The following is a 27,101-nucleotide window of genomic DNA, read 5'->3' on the forward strand; positions in this document are numbered from 1 at the left end:
ATGAAATATCTATCCATATATTTTCTCTCGCATATCCCTTCAGAAGGGACCTTCAGTAGACAAGACCACCATCTTCCCAGTCACTTCTTCCAGCTCTTACTAGGGGATCCCAAGTTGTTCCCAGGCCACCGGGAGAAATAGTCTCTCCGGCGTTTCCTGGGTTGTCCTCAGGGTCTCCAGCCGGCGAGACATGCCTTTAACCAGGGAAGCGTCCAAGAGGCATCCTAATCATATGCCTGAGCCAACTCATCTGGCTTATATATCACTCAAATGTGACTTAACTCTGTTGATAGCCTCCCACTCTGACACCATCACGTTTGACCGAAAAAAACACACACAAAAAAAAAAAAAAAATATATATATAAAATAATAAAAATAAATATATATATATATATATATATATATATATATATATATATATATATATATATATATCTCATCTCATTTTCCGTACCGCTTATTCCTCATTAGGGTCGCGGGGGTTGCTGGAGCCTATCTCAGCTGTCTTCGGGCACGAGGCGGGGGACACCCCGAATTGGTTTCCAGCCAATCGCAGGGCACACAAAGACATACAACAGTCACTCTCACACTCACACCTAGGGACAATTTGGAGTGGTCAATCTGCCTGTCATGCATGTTTTTGGAGTGTGGGAGGAAACCAGAGGACCCGGAGAAAACCCACGCAGGTCCGGGGAGAACATGCAAACTCCACACAGGGAGGCCGGACCGGGATGCGAACCGGCGACCTCTGCACGGGCTGCCCTATATATATATATATATATATATATATATATATATATATATATACACAGTAAAGTCTCGTTATATCGATATCGGATATATCGATAGTCCCGGTTATATCGATGCTATTTCTATGCACGCACAGAGAAAATTACATGCAAACAGGGTCGGATATATCGATAGTCCCGGTTATATCGATATTTTTTCGGACTCCCTTGAATATCGATATAACGAGACTTTACTGTATATGCATGCAATTCAGTGCCATGTCAGAGAACAGCAGCAAATTATTCAAACTGAACTGAAAACTGATTTGCCAAATGAGGATCACCTGAAAAGAATATGTTGTATGTTTGACTTTATCTTGGAATTTGACACCGAAGCCAAACATCCATCATGGTTTATTCGTGTACGTAGAGCTCATCTTCGCACTTCTCTTAACAGCTTATGTATCACTAGAAAGTGCAGTTGCGTTGAATCAAATAAAATGTTGGGTCAGTGTTCGATTGAATGGAATGCCAATATGCAAAGTAAAAGCACCTGACGATCTGTGATGTGTGCACATGGTTATCTATAGCCTACACACAGTTTTATTGACAGCAGCTACAAGTCTGCTAAGATCAGATCAATAGTTTGACTCCTCTTGACTATCCAAGCGGACCTCTGCAAATAATGTCTAAAATGACTTCTCGCATGAACTGCCGCCATTCAGAACACCCCCACAGAAAGAAAAAGTTTATTCGTATTGAAAGAGAACTTCAAAAACTAAATGCCACAGAAATCAAAGTTAGTGATTGTCAAAGACCACTCCCAAAAAAAAAAAAGTAAAACTAGCGCCCTGAGCAAATTTCCCCATTGCGGGACGAATAAAGGTATTCTGATTCTGATTCTGATTCTGATTCTGATTCTGAGTTGGTATACTCGTCTTCAAAATCTTCAAGAGCTTCGTTTTGTTATTTTTATGTTTTTTTTCCCACAATGGCACAGTTTTTGAAGAGGGCATGGCGGTAATATTCAACTGTCACCACTTGATGGTTGTGGTGCTTTATGATCCATCCATCCGTCCGTCCGTCCATCCATCCATCTTCTGAACCGCTTTATCCTCACAAGGGTCATGAGGGGTACTGGAGCCGATCCCAGGGTTGTCTTCAGGCAACCCTGAACCGGTTGGCAGCCAATTGCAGGGCACACAGAGATGAGCCACTAGTAGCGCAGACACTCACACTTAGGGACAATTTAGCGTGTTATATTGACCTGCCTCACATGTTTTATGAATGCGGGAGGAAACCAGAGTACCTGGAGAAAACCCACACAGGCACGGGGAGAAAATGTAAAATCTACACTGGAGGTGGAATACAAACTTGTACCTCTGCACTGTGAGGTCGATGCATTAACCACCTGCACTATTTAATTTTGCATATAAATAGGCAACCATTTTTGACAGCCCTGTTAAGCATAACTGAGAAGTTGGCATTGTTTGTTAGTCTACAGTACGATGGCACAACTGGAGAAGCTGAGGAGGGAAATTAGTTGACGCTTGGCAGCAAAGAGTTGAACATTCTTTCTGGAGGCACAGTCCCCCTTAAAAGTGTTGGAATGGCAGCTTTAGCACCTTTGTTCTGGCTGCCACCAGACAACATTTGTGTTACACACAAAAAGGTGAATAGGAGACAAAGGTTTTGAATTCCAACAACAGCTCATGACAGAAACAAAGACATCGCTGCCAACATCCAATGGGCAGGTCTCAATCCATTGTTGGAAGAAGAAACATATTGTAGAAGCCATGCCACATGATGCAAAAAGAAATCCCAAGGCCAGACTGAATTCTGTGAAAAACAGCAGAGATGACATATTTGGAACAACATTTTATGGACCGATGACACCAAGACAATTTTCTACCAATGTCCGGAAAAAGAAGTCTGCTTGCAATCCATAGCATGCCAAAAATATACCGGGTGCTCGGGAAAATGAATAGATTTTCTCGAAATTCATGTTCTCACTTAGTCTGTATATATGAACGTTACAAGATGCACACAGCTGCAACAAAAACTATGGAAACATCTCTCGGTGGGAGACAAAATCTAGACCAGGGGTGGGCAAACTTTTTGATTCGCGGGCCGCATTGGGTTCTAAAATTTGACAGAGGGGCCGGGCCAGGAGCATTTGGAGGGAGTGTTTGGGCCGGAAATACTCCGAACAAGTTATGTCCATAATTTATATAATCACTTCAAATGACTTCGACTGAGCGTATTTTACAAAGATTCCACAGCATATAGCTATAGTTTACGTTTTAAGACTTGCGCTGAATATTCATGAAGTCTTGTTTTCGAGTTGATGACTATCCCCATGTGACGTCACGTTTGGACCGCCCCTGACCAAGAAAGCGACATACAATGCATTTTGGGTACTTTGTTTGGTCTGAAAACTTCGTGTTGATCCGTGTTGATGGCGAAATTAGAAGGAAAACACATAAATAACGCCATGGTGAATCGTTGTGTGTTGCACCAAGACAACTATTTGATATTCGCTGACACAAATTCCCAGCTGACAAATCAGCCCATTTCCAACGGAGCTTGGGCGCAATCTTCTGTTTTTTCTGGGTGCTACATTGCTGTCATTGACGGCTCGAATTGATATGGGAGGACTCCTTGAATCAATTGCAAACATTTATGCTTTCCTCTTCAGAACTATTTGAATCATATTCATAACTGGATGAGTAACAAGAAAACATCTTCTCCGAATCTGAAGCCATTGTTTTGATTCTCGAGCAAGGCAAGACGTCTTGGCGTGACGTCACGAACAGAGGGGTGGGACCTTCTGAAACTGTCCATTTCCGGATTCATTTTGAAGTCATTTTTATTGGTGTTTTTCATTTAACTAAAAATATCAGCCTGCCTGATTTGGGTATTTTAGATGCTATAAAACGTTTTTCTGATGTCAGTGGGAAACAAAAACAAAAAATGGTGCCGGTTGTCCTTTAAATGTAGTATGTACAAACCTCATAGCACAGTAAGAACACTACAACCCAATTTATTAACTGTCTTTCAAATGTGAAAAATATCCCTGATCAGTTAATAAATTTGTCTCAAGGAATATGGCGTTTGCATACTATTTCGCAGATACTTGGAGGAAATGGAAATAGATTAAAATAACATATGCACTGTGATTTATCAAGATTGCGTCTGTTTTTAAGTTTCCATCGAAGGGGCAAAGTTAAAGAAATCAACATTTATTGAAAAATGGAAGCACTTTCAACATTCAAAACATATTATTACACAATGAAATATTCAAGCTCAATAATACCTACTTGTGTTAAATTCCGCCAAATCATAGATGGTTTGTCCTGACCGCGCGCTCAACAAACTCCTCACTGACGCCCTTATCTTCACGCGCAAACAATACACGTGTACCGTCGCCGAGCACACAAACATAGACTACCTGCAGTTGAAATTTGCATACTCAGCACAGCAGCCAATCAGAAGCCTGCTTCTTTCTTCCGGACTTTCGCAAGCGTTATAAAGTCGTGCAATTGCATGTCATTTTCCAAAATAGATGCACAGAACCTCAGCCTAGAAGAAAGATTCAAAAGAAGCTAACAACATATGTGACGCTACAAAACGTAAATTTACATTAAACCGTGACTGTAAAGTGTACGTGAGACTTATGAAAGGGGCTTAGTGGCTCGTAGGAGCTCGTATTAGTTTGCCCATGTCTGGTCTAGACGATCACCTCTTTTTATTTGCTCATAAGCATAAATTCTTCCAGTCTGATGCGCGAGTGACATCATTTTTTAATTGGCGGTGACACCAATATCAAAAATGTTCTTATCAAAGAGGCAAATTCACCCCTTGTTAGTGTTGAGTAAAAATGCAACAACCTAACATTTGACCCTCACAAGAGAGGTTAAACTGCTCCTGAGAAACACACGTCCGTATCACACTCGCCATCTCCCACACAACTACCGCTGCCTCCACCACCGCCGCCATATCTGTCCTTCCCACCCGAGGCATTGGAACAGACAACAGAGAGAAGCACATCAGAGGGATAATACAATTGGAAAAGCTTTACAGCGTGTAATGATAAACCTATGTGTACACGCGTGTGTATCCATGCCCAAAGGAACACGCTAATGGGTTTATATCTTTCTGCGATAGCAATGATATGAAGGGCTTTGTGATTTCATTACGTGTGTGTGTGTGTGTGTGTGTGTGTGTGTGTGTGTGTGTGTGTGTGTGTGTGTGTGTGTGTGTGTGTGTGTGTGTGTGTGTGTGTGTGTGTGTGTGTGTGTGTGTGTGTGCGTGCGCGTGTAAATGTACAACGGAGATGGGCTGGCCTAATGCACGGCTTGCATTGAGGAGTACTGTGCATGAACACGAACACACATGCAATCACACACACCATGGCAAAAAAAAGAAAAAAAGTGATACATTCATTACAACCGTTTAACATTTGTTTCATCCAATCATTGTAAAAGAGCCCGGCATAGCCCTATCACAAACCATGTTTCCTGGGAACACACATAAACCACCAACACAGTACTCGTGTGCGTCAACGTCACACAGGCCATGCATGACAATAATTCCCCAACTAAGGAGATGGATATGATCCGCAGGCTCGAACAGTTATACAACATGTGCTGCACCCAGCGACACAATCTGATTATACAAAGATTCATCTTTAGTCTGGTTATTTTATTTTGTTGATATCTTTATCCACCATGAGGGACAGCCTTCAGCCACACTGCCCTTGTGTTTGGAACTAACCACAACCGAACCTCTGTGACATGGCCTGTTTCAATGTGGCCTCAACACACCTATGCCAGATTGCCCATTCACTTCAGTGGCACCCGTATCATCTGGCATTCTTAGTAATGTTTTTTTATTTTTTGTGCTATTAGTTTCCCTTTAAATATTGTAGTTACTTTGTACTCTCAGTCACAAAATGTAAGAGAGAACAAGATTATTTTTTAAATAACAATTTGACTCACTTGGGAAGGAATGCTTGTAAATGACTGATTCTCAACTGCATTTACAAAGCACTTTTTTCATACACACTACAATGAACAAAAATAAATAACTTAACAAAGTCAGTAGGAAGCACGAAAACAGTCCAAGTAAAAATTAAATCTGAGTAATTTTGAGTCAAAATGCAAATTACTGTTTAGACAAGTTTTAAAAAATGGGCAGCCATAAGGCTTGTCAAACGATCAGTAGAGGGTCATTCCAAAGACACGGACCAGAAAAGGCTCGGTCCCCCATGAACCTCGGCTCAGTTCTTCGTACCTCAAATCTTGTCTTGTCCGCAGACCCTGTGTAGGAGCTCAGTGAGATAAGCGAGTCCATTTATAGATTGGAAAACAAATACAGTAAAGTCTCGTTATATCGATATCGGTTATATCGATAGTACTGCTTATTACGATACTATTTCTATGAACGCAAGGAGAAAATTTTCATTCCGCAGGATCGGATATATCGATAGTTCGGTTATATCGATATTTTTTCAGACTCTCGAGAATATCGATATAACGAGACTTTACTGTAATATGATCTTGAAAAGAACTCTAAAATGTATAGGTAGCCAGTGAAGGGATGCCAGAGTAGGAGATATGTGCTCACGTGATGTGGTCTCACCACATGATGTGGTCTGGTGGAGATGTGGTCTCACGAGGACCAGTCAAGAAGCGAGCAGCAGCCTTCTGGACCAACTGGAGACGCTTAATGAAGTTAAGTGAACGCTCCAAAAAGTGAAGAGCGCTCAGACGCTCCAAAAAGCCATTACAGTCATCCAGCCAGGATGTGAAGAAGGCATGGATTACTGTTTGAAAGTGCTCAGGAGAAATTAATTATGTTCAACACCTTTGCCAGCAGCCTATGATGATATGAATGATGATGCAACTCCATCCATCCATCATATGACTTATGAGATGGTCGACTTGATTTACACTTCAGTTACGTGACAATAATGTCAGTTTAATTTCTGCTTGCAGCGGCAGTAAATAAACATCTTGGTTGATATTTCATATGGTTCACATTTCTGTCTTTCTAAACACTGTTTCAAAATTCAAATGAATCATGTTGACCAACCCTCTGCAATTAATTATGTTCAACATTTGAGCTGCTACTGCGTGAGAACATAACTGTTAGAGCTGATGTACTTTCCCAAGCTTCCTCATCTCATAAACACCTCGTTACTTAAACACACATTCATAAGCACAACCACGGTTCATCATTTCTTTTTGCATATTGCCGCACATCTAAACAAGGGGCAGATTGGCCTGTTTATCCCTCGTAGGGAGGTCTGCTCTTGATCAAATCACTGATGGCTTGAACTCATGGGTCTGCACTCACAGCTCCCTGGTACAAGATGTGCATGAGCGCAGTCATTACAGAACTCAAGACATTTTATGAAACACACACACACACTGACACACACGAGCTCTCGGGGTCATGGAGACGCACAAACTGCCTCACCACGATCAGGTGGTGATCCCAGTCGAGGCACACTGGCACACACACACACACACACACACACACACACACACACACACACACACACACACACACACACACACACACACACACACACACACACACACACACACAAACCTATGCTCATTGGCCTGACAGACGAAAATTGGCTTGACGTGCGAAATCAAAAATGACTTAGTTGATATTCAATTAAAATGGGACGGTTTGACACTCAACCAAATATTATTTTTTCCAGCTGAATGCATACAATTATGATTGACAACATCAAGCCAAGTTTAATTGTGTAGCCCTTAATAAAAATGGAACTCAAAGCGCTTGAGAGGGCCACAATAGGCACAAACTGTTGTTAATATCTTTGAATGTGTGAAGTTATTCATGTCGCTGCTAATGGACTGAGATTTTGCCTTCTTTAAAGAAATGATATTTTATGTCCTTTAAATATCCAAGTTGTGAATATGTCATCCATGTCAGAGGTTCACAGATCCTGGACCACGGACTGGCCCCGGTCCATGGGTCATTTCATCAAATTGAAATTTCTTCTGTTTTATTTATTTCGGGACCTGAAATATGTGTTATTTTGAAAGATTACCAGATTCCCTGTTTGTTTGCAATATGTCAATCTCGACGCAGACAACTAAGATGAAAAACAAGGCGATAACAAAATGGGTAAAAACATCCCTGCAAAGTTTCTTTGGGTAGGGGAAAATGTGTAGCTAGTGGAGAGAAGAAGTGCCTGCGAGAAAAGAAACAGACGACGGCTCCATTTAATTGACAGTATCAGGAAGGAGTCTTAGGGCGGCCCGGTAGTTGAGTGGTTAGCACAACGGCTTCACAGTGCAGAGGTCGCCGGTTCGCATCCCGGTCTGGCCTCCCTGTGTGGAGTTTGCATGTTCTCCCCGGACCCGCGTGGGTTTTCTCCAGGTCCTCCGGTTTCCTCCCACATTCCAAAAACATGCATGGCAGGCAGATTGAACACTCCAAATTGTCCCTAGGTGTGAGAGTGACTGTTGTATGTCTTTGTGTGCACTGCGATTGGCTGGCAACCAATTCAGGGTGTCCCCCGCCTCGTGCCCAAAGACAGCTGAGATAGGCTCCAGCAACCCCCGCGACCCTAATGAGGAATAAGCGGTATGGAAAATGAGATGAGATGAGGAAGGAGTCTTATTTAAAATGTGGATTTTACACACTAAACCCACTCTATATAATATGTGGAAACTCACTATAGAGTTGTATTTTTCTTGTACTTTGTATTTGCGGTGCATCTTCTTTTGAAAGCACGTTTAAACGTTAACGTCATGGCCAGAGATTGTTTGGACCAGAAAGGAAACCCCTTGTGCCGTAATTTTTTTAATGTTTCGAAATACTTTTTCATGCAGGTCATGTCATGTTTTTTTTTTTTAGTTATCTGTCACACCTTCTCGGTCAGTCCCTGAAAATACTGCCTGTAATTAAACTGGTCTGTTGGGCAAAATGTTTGGGGATCACTGATTTATGTGACATTCAAACCAACCAGTGTGTTAAGCTCATTTTCTTTGACTTTAAAATGAAAAAGGAACAGGCATGAAAAAAAAAACAGTGAAGCCAAAAGAGATTTTATATTTCAGCAAGAATGTTCAATGACTCGATCAGCTATCTGATGTCGTAGTTTTCTTTCGTGTCAACTATGCTGATGAGGGTTTTGAACTGCGGTGAGGTTAAGGGTGGAATGACCCGATTTCGGCATCAGTACTAAATAAGTGTCTCCAATTTGTGAGGATGCCTCACCTTTCCACCATTGTGAGGGAGACGTTCTTTTTGTCACATGCTGCCAATTGTCGCCTTACTGGGACAATGGGCTCAATTGAGGGAGCTAGCAAAGAGAAGCCAGGCAGTCAGTCCGCTCGTGTTTGGCTGCTCTTGTGTGTGTGTGTGTGTGTGTGTGTGTGTGTGTGTGTGTGTGTGTGTGTGTGTGTGTGTGTGTGTGTGTGTGTGTGTGTGTGTGTGTGTGTGCGCGTGTGTGTGGATATGAAGGGATAATAGCACGACATGCCCAAAGCTGCCATGATTTCACTAGGAACACACTGTGACAGAGAGGGAATGGCGATGACACATACATGCACAGAAAACACACACAAACAACTGTGCTATCACACCCAGCCATATGCTGACTCCAGCCACGTTACAGTTCTCCCTGCCAATCAACAACTATACGTGTGTGCACGAACACACCCATGTACGCAGGCACACATGCACACAATACAACTGATCCTGAAAGCATGATGCAGCGACAAATAAACATTATAAACAAATAAACAAACAAACAACTAAATAAATACATAAATAAATAAATGACATAAATTTGAATATTCAGTTATGCCAGAGTACTGCTGCAATAACTGGTTATTGCGGATATATATATATATATGTGTGTGTGTGTGTGTGTGTGTGTGTGGTTGTGTGCACGTATGTGCGTGTGCCTAGCAGCTTAGCATCCCTGCAGCATTGTTCCCTCAGGAGCGCAATCATCTCAGACCAGATGGAGAATGGCCATAGCTTGCTCTTTAACCCAAACTCCAACAGCAATTGCATGCAAATAGATGTTCACTGTAGAAGATGGTGGTGCCACTGTTGCAGTTGCTGGTTGTTGTTGATAAGATGCAACATTGTAGTTTAACACTTCAATCAGCGCTATCAATGCTGATTAAATCCACAAGCTTACGTTTCACAAGTCATTCAGTTTTCAGCTACTCAAGATTTGTCTAATTCCAACTGCACCCTGCAATTGGCTGGGAAACAGTTCAGGGTGTCCCCCGCCGACTGCCCAAAGACAGATGGGATAGGCTCCAGCAGACACCACCACCCCGCGTCGCTCGTGAGGATGAAGTGGTCTGAAAAACGAATGAATGAATGAATAAATAAATGAATGAATGAATGAATAAAAATAAACAAACCAAGCAATAATCAACCCATAAAGCTGTCAGTACCATTGACAACTCTGGTACTGTCTGAAAGGTTTGAAAAGGTATGAAATCCCTGATGGCAGGACATGGCGAGATGTAGTTTTACTCCTATTCAAAACAGAGTAGTCGCTTGGACTCGAAGCGGATTTGAATCAAATTGAGAGTGACGTCTCTGAGCCACACTTGGATTCTCTCCTCTTTCATCTGATACTGCTTCAATCAACATTGAATGAATGTCCGTTTAATGTTATGTGTTGCGTTATGTTATTTTATATGAACTGTTTTGAAAAGTGCTTTGTTACAGCTGAAGCTGTTGTAAAAGCACAAAATAAATGTATTGTATTGTGTGGCATTTTGTATTGGTAGCAACTTGGGACGATGTGTGTGCATTTGGAGGGCTGTGGTCATGGTGAATGAACAATCAAAAGGATTTGGAAGGCAGATGGACTGCCCAGAGCGCCAAAAGACAAAATGTGAGTCACTGGCAAAAAAAAATTACAAATATGAAGGGGCAATAAATCACAATCACTTTCAGCCCAGCCAATTCTCCTTCCACTCTCCTCCTCTATTTGCTTGTATGTCAGCCTCTCTGTGACCATCCATTGATGTCACTATGCAGTGATAAATCGGAAACATACAGCACAAGTACACTCCATAGGAAGAACAACAACACCAAGGACGGTGTGAACGTGTGACCTCACTGCTTCTCGATAGCCAGCCGTGTACTATTTCAAGGGCTGCATCCTTCAAGAGGCTGCATTTGAAAGCTGATGACATAAAGCTATGCAGAGGCTTTATCAATGCAAAAGCTCAGTGAAACGCGGCCTTCATTTCAGGGTGCAATGTAACGCTCCTGCCTCCCATATCTTGTATTTTATGTTTATCTGCTACCAAAAAGAATCATACCCTCTATATTTTTTCAGAGGAAGTCATGAATATAGTATTTGCCACTTAGCCATTTTATGGTATAATACATAATTTACAGCCAGAAGATACAAATCCAACAAATGAATACTTTCACATTCATGTTACATTTGGTCAGAGTATGAATTATTTTGGGCTTCAAATAAATGTTTTCTTCTTTAAATTGCCTTCCTATTAGTATTAATAATGATGCCAGCAAAGGAGTGACTTTCACAGGAGTCAAGATTGCCGCTATTCAAGTAAATACAATTGGTACATTTTCTGTTATCTGCCTTCATTCCCTTTTTTTCATTTCTTGTACCCAATATTGCTGTTGATCTAATGCAGGTGTCGGGAACCTATGGCTCGTGAGCCATATATGGCTCTTTTGATGATTGCATCTGGCTCCCTGATAAAACTAAATACATATTTTCACTTTTTTTCTGTTCCTTTCCTGTTTGGGCGGCAGTTGGCGGAAAGCGCATTTATTATTGGATGATACTGACCTATGGCCGGTGATGTCGAAAGAGGTAAAACACCCCCTTTTAAATAAGCCTGACGAGTAAAAAAAAGACGAGTTTCGTACACTTCAGGTTGAATGGACGGAAGGATTCACCTTTGTAGAGAGAAAAAGTTCTGCCGTGATTAGAATTTGCAATGAGACAATACCATGAATGAAACAGTTGAATATCAGTGGCGCTTTGAAAAGCCCCATGCTAACGTTAGCATCAATATACGTACTTCTGTGAGAGACAACAGAAAGCAAGCGTACAAGCTAATGAGCAATGCGCAGGCTAGCTAGCAATAGCTTTGTCTATGGACACGGCAAGTTGACTTTCATTCCTATCGTTTGGCTGTTTTTTTTTTTAGCAATCATGAGGAACGGAAAACTATTCATATTAATGGTCAGTATTATCACAAAGTTATTTTAAATAATATATTCTGACATTTTGTTGAAATCGCGTGCTGGTTTGCGTACGTGCGTGTGTGTGTGTATCTGTGCGTGCGCATGTGTGTGTGTGTGTGTGTGTGGGGCTCTCACTGAAAAACATTTCTAAATATTTTACATGTATGGCTCTCTTAGTAAAAAAGGTTCCCAACCCCTGATCTAATGTATGAATATAATATAATATATATATATATAATGTACAGTATATCAGATATTTATTTGAATGTCTGTTTTCCGACTCATTCAAGAACTCAGATTCATTCATTTATTCCATAAATTGTAAAAAGATTAAGCGACAGAATCATCTGTCACTTTTAGCCAATGAATATCTATGGAACAAACTATTTAATAAGATAATGCAACGATGGGGATTTGATCAAATAAAAACCAGACAGCGCAACATATGGAAAGGAACCAGAGAATGGACAGGAGGGAAAGCAGAGAAGACAAAAAACAGAGATATATTTAACTGCTTACTACATTCCAATCAAGACGGTAATGACTTCAGATCTGTAAGCTTTTGAAAATTATCTGAATTGCTTCGAGGTAACTTGTGTTGAAGTCGAAATGGCTTCAACCACCAAAGTGGAAATGATAAATGGAATGTCACTCATATAGCGGTCATATGCTTATTTATTTATTTTTACACTTGCAACTCAAAGTGCTTCACACTGTTACCACAATGACCTATTGATGATGCATCAGGAGCAATTGGGGGGTTCAGTATCTTGCTCAAGGAAACTTCAACATGGTTGCAATATAAGTTTGAGTTACCAACCAACCTCTGGGTTGGGAAAGGACTACTCTAACACTGAGCCATGACATACATCAGTACAAAATGTGCACGCGCGCGGAAAGACATGAAAGCATGACACACACAGAAGCATCGAGGCAGAGTGGGAAAAGGCAAAAAACGAAGTGACAGATGTAGATAGAGCCATTGAGGAAGAAAGACATGGGTCCAGTCGAGGGACTGAGAGTCAATAATGACTGATTACTGTAATTCAGGCTGTCAGAGGCATCGACCTGCTGCTACCACCAATCGATACTCACCATGACACCATCAGACACGCAAACATCTCTCAAACAGTGTGTAACAGGTGACATCACTCGCACTCATACACATCGTATGGACGGATGCACACATGGGTCGAACACAAACATGTCACACCTGCACAATCTACAGTCGCAGCAAAGGAGACTCACGCACAGGCGCGCGCACACACACAGAAACACAAACCAACTACAGTATGGAGATATCAGCTACCAGGTAAAACCACAAAGCGAGTCTCATTATCTTGATTTTGTCTCACTTCACCACCTGTTCACTTTTTCCACATCCTTTCATGATACCTTCCCTTTCTCATGTTTTAGTATTCAAGAGTACAAACATATCCTACTTTGTGGAACACTATCACTCACTTTCATTCTGAAAATTTGGCACTGGTTTGATTACATACACCCATGAACTAAAATATCTTACATGAAAATCCTCCTCCAATATGCTTTCAATTACAAGGTTTTACATATTTACTAAATACTTCAACACAATCAAATTATTCTTATTTCAAATGCGTTCTGGAGTATAAAGCTGACTGTGCTTTTGTTGCCGCCAGTAAATAGTGCCACTCAAAATGTTTTTATGTACGATTTTCTGTATTACTCATTACAATGCTATTTCCATCCATCATGATAAATGATTTATCATACTGTGGGCGGGGGGTGGGGGGTAACTATCGCCGATGGAATTATATCAGATGAAAATGAAAGCCATTTTCAGCATGTCGATAGCTAAGAGACGTGTTGGCCCCCTTAAAAGTCAAGAGTGACGCCTGTTGAAATCACTGTTACTTACCGTATTTATTAGAGTATAACGCGCACACGTGTATAACGCGCACCCCTAATTTTAAATTAAAAATCGGTATAAAATGTATTATTATTATTATGATCAGAGCATTGTCATCAAATGGTGAGTATAGTTTTTGCTTTTTTGAATGTTGCTGTGCCAATGACCATTTTGTGTTTGGGAGCATTTTACTGAGCGAGTTGCTTGTTCTGTAGCCACAAAGGGACATAAGTCTTCTTGTGCCGGTCCCAAGCCCGGATAAATAGAGAGGGTTGTGTCAAGAAGGGCATCCGACGTAAAAGCTTGGCCACAACAAACATGCGGATCAAACCTCTAAAGATGGAGGGCACTGATTTGCTGTGGCAACCCCTTGTAGGGAAAAGCCGAAAGGAAAAGAAGACTCATTTGATAGTTCTCTTTTTTTTGACTGTGTCAATTTGTGAGCAGAAGTGCGGTCACAAGAGCGGACTGCCTTATTTTTGAAAGTGTCAGGCATAAAGTAGTTGATGACAATTGATGAAACAGTCATCACTTGCGATCATACAGACGGGCTGAATGCACACCTGTCTTTCAGTCTCTTGTCCAATTTTCTACACTTACACACAATGCATTCAGCTAAAGCAGGGGTCGGCAACCCAAAATGTTGAAAGAGCCATATTGGACCAAAAAAAACAAAAAACAAATATGTCTGGAGCCTCAAAAAATTAAAAGCCTTATATAAGCCTTATAATGAAGGCAACACATGCTGTATGTATCTATATTAGCCTACTATCAAAATGACTAAGTTGGCTACAAATACATAATGAGCCTTCATGATTAAATGTTTATTTTCTGTGCAGCGCATTCTGTAGAGAATGACGCACCACGTGACTACTCTGTTGTACGATGCCACCTCGAGTTTAACTTCATTACAATATTAATGAATTATGTTTCATCGTTTTGATGAAAATAAAGAAATGCAATAAAGAAATCCAATTTTTGATGTCATTTTTATTTTGACAACAAAAAGGAACGTGGATAATGTGCCCCTTATCTGGGCAACAAACAGAGTGCAATAAAACGCAGCCTGCATTTATAAAAATAAAACAGCAGCCTTTTGAAAAGGTAAAGTATATAAAATCAAATTAATACATTTTAAGTTTGATTTCTGTGCAAATGCCAAGCAAGTCAGTGCAAGGGTAAAACGCAGCAGCGTTCTCTTTTGACACGCAACCAACGCAGCTATCCTGGGACCTGAGCAACAAAACACAATAATATCCCTAAGTGTCATTTCAAATATATACTGACGGAAATCAGAAATCACTTTATAAAAACAGCCACTTTGTTACTAAATATGTGCCTATGACAGGATTGTGTTCTTACCCGTTTAATGGGACTTTTCGGACATCACTGGTCAGCTTCTCAACATCGGGCATGTAAGATGTAACTTTAATCTTGACGCAGGATTGCAAGCTCTCATCTGTGTGGTAGGTACGATATTTTGATTTGATGTAGTTCATGTTTGAGAAAATCTGCTCGCACAGGTATGTTGATCCAAAGATGGATAATACTCCAAATGCATATGTCTTCATGTTCCTATAACTGTCAGGAAGAGCATTCCATGTGTCAAAGACAAGTTTCTCGGGTGTTTGGAGGCTTTCAATTTCGCTCCATTTGTGGCTTTGGGCAAGCTGGGCTTTCTGGCGAGTGACGTCTTCAAGCTCGGCTGTCAGACGCTTTATTATCTCCCGGCTTGCAACAAAACTTGCAGCAGTAGTGGAGTTTGGAGATGCAATCCACTTCTTAAATCTATTTTTGTGCTCCTCTAATTTCTCCAGAAGTAATGCAATCACACTTTTTGTCTCACTCCCAACTGGGGACTCGGCTGCAAATGTAGCATGCCTTCCCTGGAAATGTCTTTCCACATTACTCTTTTTGTTATTTGACAACTTCTCGCTACAGAGCAAACATTCAGGCAATCCTTCCGCATTGGCAATGATTCGGTCCAAGAATCGTTGAATCCTCTGTTCTCATTTATTTTTCTCTTTTTCCCTTTGGGATCCATGGCCGATCACACGGCCGCCGGTTTGTTTACAACAGCCACCTGCCTGGCATCCCGCCCTGCTGATAGAAACGTGTGTCGCAGGCTATGACGCAAATCTTCGTTGACAGAAATGTTGAAATGTAATATTTATTCTACACATTTTTACAGCATTGGAAAAGGTTAAGAATGTTTGTGTCATGTTTGTCCTCCTACAGAAACCATATTAAAACAAAAAATATATTTCCCTCCCCCATATTTTTCCATTTTCAAATATTTTTGAAAAAGCTCCAGGGAGCCACTAGGGCAGCGCTAAAGAGCCGCATGCGGCTCTTGAGCCGCGGGTTGCCGACCCCCGAGCTAAAGGGACAAGCAACAATCTATTCAATCTATGTGTGATAAATTCTCCCACCGCCACCACATTTAACCCTTCCGTTCTTTTACCCGTGACCATGATGACGTATGACATGAAAAGGGAAGATTAAGGATTGGTGACTTACATTTCAACATTTAGTTCTTCGAAATCCAGGTAGGTTATTAAAAGGATACAAGTTTTGGTACAGAGGGATGAGTGATTTCAGCGCTCGACTTGCGTTGATAGCTGTGGCCCGCACCATTGTTGGCAAAATCTTCATGTCCACAATGGCCCCGTCGAAGAGAGGACCAAAAAATGGGATCTGCGTGGACATAATGTGTTGTGACATGGGTAATAGACAGCACTATTCTAAAATCATTGCTGATTTGTTGAAGAGTTTGTCAGTGAAAAAAAAATCAAATTTTGTCCTTTTCATGATTTCCAATTCAATTGAGGCTAGGCTTCTTTTTCAGTTTACATACCGTATTTTTTGGATTATACGTCGCTCCGGATTATAGGTCGCACCAGCCAAAAAATGCATAATTAAGAAGAAAAAAACATATATAGGTCGCACTGTAGGATAAGTCGTATTTTTGGGGAAACTTTATTTGATAAAATCCAACACCAAACAACGTACATGTCATCTTGAAAAGCAAGTTAAAATAAATTAATTACATTAAAATAAAATAGGGGGCGGCCCGGTAGCCGAGTGGTTAGCACACCGGCTTCACAGTGCTGAGGTATATATATATATACATACATACATACATACATACATACATACATACATACATATATATATATATATATATATATATATATATATATATATATATATATATATACACATACATATATGAAAGTGTAGATATCAATTTTAGGACCAGGTCTCCAGCTCATTTCCCCCATGACGGAATAATGAGCTTACAAGGACAACACAGAAAATATCTCCTCTAACTTGCTTTCAGATTCATGATAATTCAATATTTTACTTGAAGGATGAATGAAACAGAAGATGGTGATGTTATTAGTGCTGTGGTATCTACAGTATGTCATACAGAAAAAAAGACATTTATTGTGTTAAGTCTAGTTTAAAACAGAGTTACGCCATCAGTGCTGTGGTATTGATGTCTGTGGTTTTGCTTAAAACAAAAAGCAGAGCAGCCTCTCCTTGGATTGTCAGCCAATCTGTCTGTCTGATACGACCATACGCCTTCACAAGTGAATTGCAACAAAGTTGCCTTCAAGTGTCAATTAAAATCATGTAACCGGTGCATTCTACACCACCAAATACATAATTCTAATTCTGTGTTCAAAAAGTAACATGACCAGTATTTCAGAGCAACCGAACTGATCTTCATATCATTGATTCATTGAGCCATTTGCTAATTTGGTTTCACTTAGTGCCAATTCAACACCTTAATCCTTCTTCAAATATGTTTTCTATATCATGCCAGAATCTGAGCATGATGTAGTCTGTGAATGTGGACCAGTATTGGGCCGCAGGTCATTTGGTACTGGGCCGCAGAAAGAATAAATGACTTACATTCCTTCAATTTTATTCATTTCAGAATCCAAAATTATAGAAATCTATGTTACATCCCATATGTCACTCTTGACACAGGACAAGATGCGCTTCCCTGTGATAGTTTACCGCTAAAATGAAAGTCAAGACCTTGCAAAGTTAGTAAAAGAACATTGGAACGTTTCATTTGGAAGGGGAAAAAGCTGATGCAGGACAATTGCATGAAAAAGAATATTTCCTAGACAGTATCAGGAGTCCAAATAAAAATATGGATTTATCTTAATGAGATCCCCACACAGCAAACCCACTTTGCACATGGCGATGGATGAGTCGTATTTTTCATGTACTTTGTATTTGCAGAATATCTTATTTTGATGGTACGTTTAAACATTATAGTGTTGCAGCCAGATAGGACATAGCTCATTTGTTATGATATGTGTTTGTTATGATGTTTAGAAAATATCACATTTTTTATGCAGGTCAGCGCATGTTATTTTTTTGTAATTATCTACCACATCTTAAAGGCTCGTCCCCAAAAGTATTGTCTGACATTAAACTGGTCTACAGTATGTGGCAAAAAAAGGTTCAGTACCACCGGTGTACGTCACTATGATAAAATAAATAGATCAACCCGTTTAAATTATTCTACAAGGTTATTAAGGGCAAGTAAAACCATAGTGCACATACGTGTCAATTTAAGAAATATTGAAGATGAAACATTATCACAAAAAAGGTTATTTCACTTAATTTGCACACAAAATCAATACCTCTGGTTTTTTGAGGATATGGATGGAATACATGTGGTTTTTCATGGGGTAGATGACGATGAGCACGTCACCGAATTCTGTTGGGATGATTCCACGCCTATAGTCTCTGGAATGTTCTGACCAAATGATGTGGACCTCGTCATTTCCCAGGTGTCTTAGCTGGGCAGAGGAGAGATGGAATAAGGATACACATAAAAGTGAATATTGTACTGCTCTGCGATTTAAACAATACATGAAATATTTTCTCGGTGTTCCTTTTTCAATGCCAAGCATATATGAAAGTCACATGGTTAGCTCGGTTGGCTGAATCCATCATTCATCCAAAGGAAACTTCTGGAAAGATGAAGTATGGACAGGGAAACTGATAGTATCAAGTCTGTAGAATGTCCACTTATCTGTGTGTGTGTGTGTGTGTGTGTGTGTGCGTGTGTGTGGGCGTGTGTGTGTGCGTGTGTGTGTGTGTGTGTGTGTGTGTGTGCGTGCCAGCGTGTCAATGTTTGAGAGCATTCACAAACTCGGGGCTGTCACTAACCTAAATGTCAGATAAACCACCTACGCTATCCAATAACAAAAATGGTTCTTTACCCTTTCTATGGGATCTCATTGTTGAACGGGTTGCTCCTGGCATCTTGAGAGTACCTCGACTGTGTTCTGACTATTTACTGTAAATTTAAATGAGACCCACCTACAGCTCTGAAGATTTTTATGATGTTTGTGCAAAAATAAAGTGACCAAGGCTAAACATATACAGTACAATGTGTGCAGGGGGATAAATTATGCTTTGTATCCCTCTTAGTCATAGCGGAGGAGGATACATTCCAAAGAGTTTGATAGCGACATCTAATAGTAAAATTGTATCATGTTTAAAGGACAACCGCCGTCACTTTTTTTGTTTTTTAACTGACACCAGAAAAATGTTTTATAGCATCTAAAATACCCAAAACACGCAGTATGATATTTTTAGTCAAATGCAAAACACCAATAAAATTGACTTAAAGTGTCCAAAATCTGCAAAAAAAATGAGCATTTTCAGAAAGTCCCGCCCCCAGTTCGTGACGTCACGCCAAGACGTCTTGCATTGCTAGTGAATCAAAAAATGGCTTCAGATTCGGAGAATATGCTTTCTTGTTACACATCCAGGTATGAATATGATTCAAATACTTCTGAAGAGGAAAGCATACATGTTTGCAATCGATTAAAGAATTTATTTGTGCCATTTTGAGGCAATATTGGGGGAAAATCTCTCACTGAAAAAAAGAGGCACAAAATGGCGACATCCTGTGGCCACCTCCATTTACATAGGCTGATAAATTCCTTATATGGCGCTTGGACGCCCTCTTCTGGCCTTCTGGCGGATTTTGGGTGCAACACGAGGTCCCCAGACCAAACAAGTACAGCAAAATACATTGACGTGATGGAAGGACCGCTACAATTCGTCCTTTTTTACGGTCAAGGTCACCAACTCAAAAACAAGACTTCCTGAATATTCTGTGCGAGTCTTAAAACGTAAAACATAGCTATATGCGGTGGAATCTTCGTAAAATACGCTCAGTAGAAGTCATTTGAAGCCATTTTACAAATTATGGACACAACTTGTCCGGAGACGTCGGTTGTCCTTTAAAGTTTCATTTAATTTGGACATGCTTAGACATTTGGGTGCGAATTCAGTGCCCCAAATGACTGTGCGCAAATATAGCGGCTGTTTGGGAGGAGCGGCCCTATGAGGTCCACAGATATCCAGCCAAAGCAAGGAGGCGATCAGACGGAGAAGACTTGACAAAGTGGGAATTAACAATTTGGGAAAAATATGTTGTCGGACATCAAATGGCGGTTTGTTGCCGTCTATAAAGGGTGTCGCAACTTTCTGAGTCGTTGTAGACCAGAATGAAAGATGTTCATGTATATGTGATTCGAAGCTCAAACCAAGGGAATTAGATCGCTACCAAAGGGACGCCGGGCGGGTATGCATATAACGGGCAGTGATTTTGTTGTATTTTGGTGGTATTAATACCTTTAGGTAATTCCATAATGAGAGGGTTGTGATGAACCTGAACATGACCCGTGCCATTGTTTAGATAGCAAATACTGTACATAAATAAATTGAATAAACAAACAAACAAGAAGTAAAAAAACAAACAAAAGTAGTAAATGCTAAATAAAAATGAGCAGAGGCATGCTATTCAATGTTTAGGAGCCTCAAGGGGGTCTCAAAACTGACTGTGTGTGCGTGCATGTTCATGTGCAAGTCTATGAGTATGTGTGTTTGACGGAGCCATCAGTTGATCAGAGAAATGGATGGTGCTGCACCAGGCAGCGATAATCCAATCAGAAGCCTGCAGCGACACGATAGGCCGACAAGCAGGAAGTTTGATCAGATTAAAGGGACATTATGGCTATGTGCAAGGCACCCACTGCCTGGGGGTTGACAGGTGTGCACACAAACACATACACCATTTCAAACACACTAAACCTGCCTGTTGCGACGCTAATTCAACACCATACACAAATATAGATATAATTGAAATAGATAATTGGAGAGTTTGACATACAATGTAACAAACATGCTTGTATGAATGTTTGCATGTGACCCACTCTCATTTGGAAAGGAGATACGTTACACCGGCACAGATCTTTTAACAAATTAAAAAAAAAACAAAAAAACAACAGAACAAAAAACAATGACAGAGAGGTTTTTAGAAAATAAAGTAACACCAAAATTTAGGTCACACAGTCCTTTGGGTAGTAAACATTAACCTAGAAAGAGGGAACTTAGACTGTCATTGTAGTAATGGAAGCTGCTCTCAGTTATACATGGCATATTCACTCAAAAACCTTGTGAATGATTAAAATATTTAGTTTTTGGGTCAGCCATGGTTTGACTTTGGAATCATGGGGTGTATGTATTATATCAAAAGTATTTCCCTCTATCTTGATAGAGAGATGAATAGAAAGATTGACATTGATGAATATTTAGCGAGCTTGCTAGCGCATTCACATACTGGTTGAATAAAAGCAACTGTGGCCAAAGCAACACTATGCTAGTTCTTATGGTAAGAACTATTATAGTGTAGTAAGAATCTTACCTCTTCTCATGGCAAGGCTCACCATGACTCCATGGTTTCTCCATATGTGGATAATGGTTCACACCACGGTTTACTTTCGGAATGTTTTTGGAACCTTTTCTGGCCTAGTCGGTGATACATTATTTATCCTCTTTTCATGAATGTCTTGGAATTGGGGCGTTTTTCTGTAATTTTTGGAGATGTTTTGGTCGATTTGATTTTGCCCGACATATCCTATTTTGGTCATTTCTTGAGCAAACAGGTTTGCAGGTAATTTGATTCCCTTTCATCCATAGTTCATCCAAAAAGCTTTTGTGGTGATGGTTGATTCCAGTACCTTCTTTGTCAGATTGTGGTCCTGGTCATGGGGCATTCGGGTTGAGACATGATAGATGACCTCGGTGGTAGAGGTGGCATAATAAGGTGTTGTCTGGCCTGTACTGCGGTTCCTCTGGAGTCCTCCCATGAAACCACAGTGAGTGGTGAGATCCACCTAAGGAAGAAACATTTGAACAAGCCACCTACAATGCACTCTCAGCTGTAAAATTTCACAGTTAGGTTTAACTAAAGACAAATTTGCTCTGCATGTTCAAATAACTGTCGATTTTTGTGCTCAAGTGGCACAATTGTGATATGTGAAAGGGAAGCATAATATAAGAAATACATTAAATTGGATCGTCGGGTAGGAATCAGTTTTGCTCATGAGTGCAATGTAAATGCACTATTCAGATAGAATTAAATATGTTCAAAATATGTCAGATTAGCTCGGTGCCGATGATGAAACAGGGAATATGTTGTTTCATATGCTTCGTGAATACACAGTTAACTGAAGTGATGCGGGCCTGCCTTGAATAGTGTAAATCTGTGAGTAATTGACAGCTCAGCCCTACTCTCGAAAAAGAGTTTTTATGAGGTATCCATCAGGGAAGGGACGGGAACAATGTTAAGCTTTGGACCGCAGTCATCTGTTCTCAATCTTAATTGAAGCTTTCACGCAGATATTTAGAAATAAATTGAAGGAAAAAGACTGATGATGCCAACTATTTCTGGAGGACTCAGTCTCACCAAAATTGATTGACAAAAAAAATGTATGGCTTCTATTTGAATGCAAACATTTTTTAAATGATAATCCAACCAAAGGATTACAATTTAAATAAAATTCTGTGTGCCCTGTGATTGGCTGGCAACCAATTCAGGGTGTCCCCCACCTAGTGCCCGAAGACAGCTGCGCACCCCGCGCGATCCTAATAAGGATTAAGCGGTCTGGAAAGTGGGTGGGTGGATGGATGGATGGATGGATGGATGGATGGATGGATGGATGGAATGCACATTGGGGTCAATTCACTTGAAAAAATGATATGCCAGTGATATCAAAGTTTACAAAAGTATTGGAAGTTTTAATTTTGACGCTGGACTGGAACAACAGAATTTAATGTTTTGTGTGGGTTAATCAAAAGCCAAACATTGATGATGAAACATTACAGGGGAGAAATGCGGTATGATATTCCCAAATCTTTAGAATTACCTCCATGCTGTGCAAATACATTGATGTGATTTGATATCTAAATGTTAAACGCTGGAGCAGGCCAGTCATGGAAGGCAATTTGAATGTCATACTGCAGATGGTATAAAAGAAATACAGTAAAGTCTCGTTATATCGATATCGGTTATATCGATAGTACCGCTTATTACGATTTTTTTTTCTTATTACTATTTCTATGAACGCAATGAGAAAATTACATGCGCGCAGGGTCGGATATATCGATAGTCCCGGTTATATCGATAGTTTTTCGGACTCCCGAGAATATCGATATAACGAGACTTTACTGTATATGTCAAGTGTCATCCAACATCCAAAGGAAATGTGCTTGAAAAATATGCCCCGATGCAATAGGTGGCCTAAGAAAAGTATTTAATCCCTAACATTCTCACAGTAGAGCCCAAAAAGTACAATTGTAAAATGAACAAGAATAAAAAAAATAGATATGGTTTTACAAACACTACAGCAAAACTAAGCTACAATTCAAGTCAGCGGGACCATATCATGTTCTTCCAATTGAGAGTCAATTCAAGACACTTATATTCAAGGAAAGAAAAAAAGTAAAACCTCAAGACCTGCAATGAGTTTCTACAAATTAAGACCAACTAAAATATGTACACTATACTATGATTAAATAAAAGGAAAACAAAACACTGTATATCTTAAAACATAGGTGGGAAGAGGAATTTGTGGTAAATATCCCAGCAACTGAATTGTTATGTGTTACAACAATTCAAATCGGCACATTACTGTATTATTAAAGTTTTGGGAAACAATAGAACATTTTTGGAGGTATTATTGGACCTAGGATATTCTGTCACCTGATAACACGATTAACCCTCCATTGTAGGAGCAACTGTCGCTGGAAGGGTTACTTGCAAATATCCAACCAGGAGCAAATTTTCATACCTCCCAGCCTAGTCCAGAAACAAAGTCTTCATATGCCTGGCTTCCCGCAGTGTTGGTGAGTATGGAGTGCTTGTCTTCTTGTCCTTCAGCAACGTAAAAAACTGCTATTTTATGTGTCTCCCGACTAGAGCAGCGAAAAAGAAAACAAACATGTTAAATAGGCAAATAAAAAAACGTTTATAGGACAACCGACGTCTCCGGACAAGTTCTGTCCATAATTTGTAAAATGGCTTCAAATGACTTCTACTGGGCGTATTTTAATAAGATTCCACCGCATATAGCTATATTTTACGTTTTAAGACTCGCGCTGAACATTCAGGAAGTCTTGTTTTTGAGTTGGTGACGAGTCCTCACGTGACGTCAGAAAAGGACCGTCTCCTGACTGTAAAAAAGACGCATTGTAGCGTCTTTCCATCACGTCAATGTATTTTGCTGTACTGTTTTTTTTGAAAACCGTTTGTTACATTCAAAAGCCGCCACCAGAGGGAGTCCAAGCTCCATTGAAGGAATATATCAGCCTGTGGAAACGGGCTGATACATTCCTCACAGCTCGGTGGCCATTTTATTGCCTCTTTTTGGGTGACACATTTCCCCCCTGCCCGTTTGCCTCAAAATGACACGGAATAAATTATTTAATCGATTGCAAACATGTATGCTTTCCTCTTTAGAACTATTTGAATCATATTCATAACTGGATGTGTCACAAGAAAGCATATTATCTGAATCTGAAGCCATTGTTTTGATTCTCCAGCAATGCAAGACGTATTGGCGTGACGTCACAAACTGGGGGCGGGACTTTCTGAAAATACCCAATTCGCAGCTCAATTTTTTGCAGATTTTGGACACTAAGTCATTTTTATTGGTGTTTTGCATTTGAATAAAAATATCTTACTGTGTGTTTTGGGTATTTTAGATGCTATAAAACGTTTTTTTTCTGATGTCAGTTAAAAAACAAAAAAAGTGACGTCGGTTGTCCTTTAAATCAAAAGTGACTGGACAGAAACCTGGAGGGGCAAATTATCTCACCACTGCCGCGAATCAAGGTTTTTCAGTTCTCTCAATAGTTTCTCATTCTTCCGCAACAAATGAAAGTTACTCCTGAGAAAAAGGAAAAACGGAACACAATAATCATTTGTGTTGGTTGCTGTATCGCACATGCTTAAAACCAGACGACAGTGACCAGAGGTGTTAAAATGCACCGATTACAGAAATGCCATAATCTGTTAGCCAATCAGACATCAGTATTTTGTCTTTTCCCCAGCCTGTGCTTTTGAACAATTTGGAAAAGTTTCTGTGAAATGGTGCCATTTTCACCACCTGGCTTTGCAACAAAAGTAATGGAAATCCGACCGCGTAGGGAGGACCAAGGCTATCTCAGGGTAGAACCATGAAAAACGGGCCTTAATGATATAATGAGTAAGGTAAGACAAAAGTGAAAAATACATGCGCCATTACATGAAGTCACACTGCAAACCAAATAAGCACAGACACAAAGGCCAATGAATTGGTTGTCTCTTTTTTCAGATTAAATGCTTAATAGATTTAAGTCAGCCGAAACATTCATTTAAAATATAAAATAGCTGAAATTTACGGTTTAGTTTCCATTTGAAAGTTACAGTGCACATTTGAAAGTTACATGGTGAAATTAGTTGTTACTTTATTCAATGACGGTGAGAGCTGAGTCAGTTTGAAATTGAACCAGCACATACATATCAGGTTGAAAAACCTATTTCAGCAACGACACCAGATAACCATGCAGCACACAAAATGGTTAGGTGTTATTACTGTATACTATCGATATCAACAACTGCTATTGGGAGAAGTTCTTTGCCAACTAATGGAATCGCCACTTTGAGGATCGAAATATAAAAAGCCTTTATTTTCATTCAAGACAATAGTCTTTTTTTATGTAAGCTGATAGATCCAAGGATTGTTTAAAATGTCCTGCGAAGACCAGCCACCAATTTCAGCAGCACTGATCTCAAACTCGGACTGAAGTAGATGACGCTTGAAATGGACTCATAATGACACATCACTCACTTTTTTTTTGAGAGAGAGTGAGGAAAAAGAAACAAGAGATAGAAAGGAAAGAGGGAGCAATTTGCTCTTTATTAAAATGATATGTAGTAATGGTGCCATCCTCTGCTCTCAAAGACTCCATTTACACTTTGGATTATTAAGAAAAACATAAAAAGAGACATTACTCTAAAGAGAGAGAGAGAAGACTGTCAGTATCTAACGATCAACGTGGAATATCATATACTGTATATGAATAGATAGTAAGATCTCTCTAAACAATTGAACCAACTGTATGTGCTGCTTTTAAAGCTTCTCAATTATTCTGGCTCAATCTTTTTTCTTTTGATACATTTCCATGTGCTTTATGCAGCCTGTTTTCAGGTTTGGTTTTCACCCCCCCCCCCCTCCTCTCATCCTCAAGCACCACCTTTTATTCTAGCTCCAGATGGGTTGATTTTGATCAATGGCCTCCTAGGCTCATTACAACACTCCTACAAACACGCACACACATGCACAACTACACACACACGCTTGCACGTCGCACACACTGCACATTGAGAAGTCTTTTGTGCTGGCTGAATGCAGACTGTGTAATTCTCTGGATAAAAAGCAATGAGCATCCATTAGCCGGCCAGACACATTTATACCGATACTTTAACATTGTGTAGTGGATCCTGGAGTCACTGAGAAGAAAAATTGATAGGTTGTTTGAATGGGTGGGGGGGAGAGATCATGTTGTCTAATTAGCTTAGGACTCGTTTTTGAATTTCAACTTTTAGCCTCATGTAAATTAAACAAGGATAGGTCTAGGTCAGGAGAAAGTAAACAAAGCTTTTTCTCAAAACAGCCCAATAATATAAAGTAATACAGTAGAGCGATAGCTAGTATGTTCAAAGACAGTGAATGTGAAAAGTCTGACAGTACAAACATTTTATTTAGTCTTGTGACGATGCAAAAAATCCAAATGGGCAATAACCATTTTGAGTAGCTCTTCGCGCCTGCATATAACGGAACCTCTGCAGATGAAATGTATCTGAA

General features: G+C 40.0%; 1 protein-coding gene across 11 annotated transcripts in view; it reads right to left on the minus strand.

Annotated features, from left to right (window-relative positions):
- Nucleotides 1–27,101, minus strand: part of ralgapa1 (Ral GTPase activating protein catalytic subunit alpha 1) — a 92,669-nt gene that overhangs the window by 18,660 nt on the left and 46,908 nt on the right. For 8 of the 11 annotated variants that reach the window (XM_089004117.1, XM_089004116.1, XM_089004115.1 and 5 more), the window contains 5 exons: nt 25,071–25,142; nt 24,045–24,168; nt 21,933–22,088; nt 18,534–18,692; nt 16,436–16,563 (listed from right to left, as the gene is read on the minus strand). In XM_089004117.1, coding sequence (XP_088860243.1) covers nt 16,436–16,563; nt 18,534–18,692; nt 21,933–22,088; nt 24,045–24,168; nt 25,071–25,142 — 639 coding nt within the window. Of the gene's footprint in view, nt 1–14,891; nt 15,100–15,189; nt 15,967–16,386; nt 16,564–18,533; nt 18,693–21,932; nt 22,089–24,044; nt 24,169–25,048; nt 25,143–27,101 lie in introns of those variants that run through there. The other 3 variants (XR_016115962.1, XM_089004121.1, XM_089004122.1) reach the window with 3 other exon arrangements.

Source organism: Hippocampus bargibanti, linkage group LG09 (genome assembly GCF_051943395.1).
Source record: "Hippocampus bargibanti isolate YZ-2025 linkage group LG09, ASM5194339v1, whole genome shotgun sequence".
Taxonomy (NCBI): domain Eukaryota; kingdom Metazoa; phylum Chordata; class Actinopteri; order Syngnathiformes; family Syngnathidae; genus Hippocampus; species Hippocampus bargibanti.